The sequence below is a fragment of the Haliotis rubra genome, unplaced genomic scaffold (assembly GCF_003918875.1).
Source record: "Haliotis rubra isolate DU_JTF1 unplaced genomic scaffold, ASM391887v1 Scf314, whole genome shotgun sequence".
NCBI lineage: Eukaryota > Metazoa > Mollusca > Gastropoda > Lepetellida > Haliotidae > Haliotis > Haliotis rubra.
The window spans coordinates 1,015,270-1,019,758 of NW_025766985.1; the positions used below are offsets into that span (position 1 = coordinate 1,015,270).

At 43.1% G+C, this 4,489-nt stretch overlaps 1 protein-coding gene across 1 annotated transcript; it reads left to right on the forward strand.

The window, feature by feature from the left end:
- Positions 1-1,900: 1,900 nt before the first annotated feature.
- On the forward strand, positions 1,901-3,762 carry LOC124283407. The gene is made up of 2 exons (XM_046719458.1): positions 1,901-2,169; positions 3,053-3,762. Exons 1-2 carry the CDS (start codon positions 1,992-1,994, stop codon positions 3,760-3,762), a joined length of 888 nt encoding a protein of 295 aa, XP_046575414.1. The 5' UTR covers positions 1,901-1,991.
- Positions 3,763-4,489: the final 727 nt, after the last annotated feature.

Consider the following 4,489-nt stretch of genomic DNA (forward strand, 5'->3'; position numbering starts at 1 on the left):
AACTGTACAGATATCAAACCTTTAACACTTTCAGTAGTCGACATGTATTCCAGTCTACTATACAGATGTCCCACCTTTAACACTTTGAGTAGTCGACATGTATTCCAGTCAACTCTACAGATATCCCAGCTTTAACACTTTCAGTGGCGGACATGGGTTCCAGTCTACTGTACAGATATCCCACCTTTAACACTTTCAGTAGTCGACATGTATTCCAGTCAACTGTACAGATATCCCACCTTTAACACTTTCAGTAGTCGACATGTATTCCAGTCAACTGTACAGATATCCCACCTTCAACACTTTCAGTAGTCGACATGTATTCCAGTCAACTGTACAGATATCAAACCTTTAACACTTTCAGTAGTCGACATGTATTCCAGTCTACTATACAGACACCAAACCCTTTACACTTTGAGTAGTCGACATGTATTGCAGTCAACTGTACAGATATCAAACCTTTAACACTTTCAGTAGTCGACATGTATTCCAGTCTACTATACAGATATCAAACCTTTAACACTTTCAGTGGCGGACATGGGTTCCAGTCAACTGTACAGATATCCCACCTTTAACACTTTCAGTGGAGGACATTGGTTCCAGTCTACTGTACAGATATCCCACCTTTAACACTTTCAGTAGTTGACATTGGTTCCAATCAACTGTACAGATATCCCACCTTTAACACTTTCAGTAGTCGACATGGGTCCCCGTCTACTGTACAGATATCCCACCTCTAACATGAGCATCGATCTACTCAAGTGGGATACGGTGACATGTCAACCAAGTCAGCGAGCCTGACCACCCGATACCATTAGTCGCCTCTTACAACCAGCATGGGTTACTGAAGATCAATTCTAACCCGGATCTTCACGAGTCTCGCTTTCTAGAACGAACAAGGCCGCAACTCTGCACCACGAATTGCCCCACAACACATCACCGACATATCTGCAGCATAACCGAATACAGTGCAAACACAGATGGGTCAAACATAAGCCTGGCCGTATTGTCCCCTACCGTCTTGAAGCTTATCTACTGACGGGTCAGTATGTGGGACGAAGCGTACTGGATAAATATATTCATGCTGTGGCTTAAAGTCTGAAAACACTTGCTCTACATCAAGCACACGGAAATACCTCTGTATTTTCTTCTCATCAATACCCAAAACAGCCGATCAAACAACTGATCTTTCATTAACTGTACAGACTTACTGACCTACCCGGAGGTAAATAGTTGTAGGCAACTACTAGGTGATGAAGACATGCATATTGTGCTTATCTTTCCATTGGGTAGCAACAGCATTGTTTGTATTGGGGATAGAAGTGCACGCATGCAGGTGTGGTCTATCCCATAAACCTTGTTCAATGTGACTTTGGCATTAACCAACAACAGAAATTTAACTCCTTTCGCAAGACGTATTACCCCTGAGGATTATAGTTTTGGGTTAACGAATTGTCTCAGTTCAACAAGATGAACCGAGCATGTTGGAAGCTATTAGTGATGAGTGAGTTTGGTTTTACGCTGATTTTAGCAATATTCCAGCAATATCCCGGTGGGGGACACCAGAAACAGGCTTCACACATTGTACCCATGTGAGGAATCGAACCTGGGCCTTCAGCGTGACGAGCAGACACTTTAACCATTAGACTAGTCCACCACTCCTGGAAGCCACTTATGATCAGACAGTTGCTAGTACAGACTATACGTCACATTGGATGCAGGGGAGTTTAGATGGGTAAGGATGTTTGTGTGCATACATCTAGGCCATTGCCTCAACCCTGCTTACAGATAAATACTTAGCCATGTCATCTTCTGCTCCAATCACGTCACTGCATGATAAAAGTGCATTGGGTGACCTGCATAAAGCGTTTGTATTTAAGTACTTCAAGCTCCACTGTAACACACACACGCTGGCGCGACCTCGTACCTTGTGGTAACTTCAATGGTGAATATCTGATAACAGAGCCTCCAGGGTCTATAACAACTAAATCATGGCTGCTGTCGTTCCGAAGTACTCTGTGAGGACGGCAACACGAGCTGATGTAGCCGCCATAAAGAAATTAACAGACATTGAGGAATGGGGAATTCCCACAGACTTCATGTACTGTTCGTTTGACATGGACTCTAGGGCCTGGTTTGTGGCGGAGTCCGACTCGGGAGAAATACTAGGTAAGTGTCGGTGCACTATGACACAACCAATGCCATTTCTGGTCCTAAGTATAGCAGGCTAAGGGGCATGGATGTTTCTTTCTTCTTATTTTTGAAACACTGGAGCGCCATCTGTTAAATTATTCTGTATCTGCTTTTATTTATCTCCTCAATTCAAGAGTCGATGATGTCATATTAATAGTGGCTGCATATGATAGAAATGAATTTGTTCTTAGAAATAAACTAATAAATATTTACATGTATCCGGTTATGTAAAACTACCTCAGTGTAACTCATTTGTATGTGGATCGGAAACCATTCAATAAATATCTCGACTTGACCTGACTCACCCACAGTGAGTGGGTTTAGTTTTATGCCGCTTTTAGCAAAATTGTAGCCTAGTGGTTAAAGTGGTCGCTCGCCACGACGAAGACCTGGGTTTGACTCCCCACATGGGTACTATATGTGAAGCCCATTTCTGGTGTACCCGTGATATTTGCTGGAATATTGCTAAAACGGAATACAACTAAACTCAGTCACTCACTATTAATCAGGTCTGCAACATAAAACCTTGACAGACATCAAGATAAGTCTCCCACAAAGCCAGGGTACATCTCAAATGATAAGCATTGGCTGCTAAATTCTAACAAAATTAAGCTTGAAGGTTGGTTGAATGTTGGTTTAAAGTTCAGAGTATAGTTTTACGCCGCTTTTAGCAATATTCCAGCCATATCACGGCGGGGGAAACCAGAAATGGGTTTCCTACATGTGGGAAATCGAACCAGGGACTTCGGCGTGAAGAGCGAACGCTTTACCCACTAAGCTACAAACCAACCTAAAAAGTTCAGACTTTTCAATAATTCTAATGCCTATCTATATGTATGCATTGTGATTACTTTAACAGCTTGTCGTGTCTTGGTGTATTATACGGAAGAGACAGTAGCTGGCGGCATCTATATCGTCAGGAAAGACCTCAGAGGCAAAGGAATCGGACGTGATGTGAACGCGCAATCCCTCAAGGCAGTGGGTGACGCCAACATCACCATATCAGCCACCTCCGTTAATCTGTACGAAACCCATGGCTTCACTTTCTACTATGACATACACCAGAAACGAGGATCAGCGGAAGTAATACTGGGAGCAATTCCGGAAGCGGAAGTGAGTCCGGATATCAGAATAATCCTATACGAAAGTGCCATGTTCACTGAGCTGAGGGCATACGACGAAGCTGTATGTGAAACCGAGAGGTGTTACTACTTCAAAAACTGGATCATCCGCCATGCAAAATATATTCTCATTGCTCGCTCCAACACCGGACGTGTATTAGGATATGGACGATTGGCTGTGACAGAATACGGCCATGAGATTGCACCGTTGTATGCTAATAGTGACGTCATAGCGATGACACTGTTGAAAAGACTCTTACATCAGGTGAATCCGAAGGATTCTGTCACTATGTTTATCACTTCCGAATCCAAAGCAATGATGGAGATTAATCGCAAAGTTTCTCTAACAAATGTTGTTACGCTTCATAAAATGTACACTAAAAAGCAAGTGCCCCACACACCTGAGCGGTTGTATTCCTTATCTGCCATGGGGTTATCCACCGCCTAATGCACTCCCACACTCCACTGTATCGCTACAGATTTTAGCGTTAAGCGTGTTATTTATGCGGCAATTTCATGATTACAGTGTCTGCCCAGAGAGCGGAAGGTCGCGGGTTCGATCCCCGACCGCGTCGCCCCAAAAGACATTAAAATATGGTACTTGTTGGTCCCTGCCTGGCGCTCGGCATTAATGGGTACGACAAGGACTGGTCGGCTCGGAGTCAGTATAATGTGTCTGAGTGGGGTATTCATGCTTCACTGAGGAATGGTATCTCAGTGGGCTAGCACTATAAAACCAGCTTCCGTCGGGGCTAGTACAAGCAGACGCACATACACACTATGTGCTTCACTATGTTAGAAACGATATACAAGCCAAACTCAGCAATATTCCAACTATATGGTGGTTGAATAATAGCTCTTCTTGGTGTTTACGTCAAAATATTCTCAATGACATTTATTCGAATGGACATATGTAAACCTTATGTTTTTAGCTTGACCTTACGTAAGGCTTATAAACAGGCACATGTTGCATGACTGAAATAAATTCTAACCCACGAAATATAGTGTATTGTGTTGTTGTTTTACAGAATTGTCGAAGGTTTGTCATTTGAAAGAGTTAAAAACTGATAACATGGAAGAGCAACTACATCACTCTGGTTCGTAACAACGGTTGCTCATTCGTTGTTCACTTAAACAGGCAATACCCTTGGACTCTCTGCAGTAAAGGGGTGAGC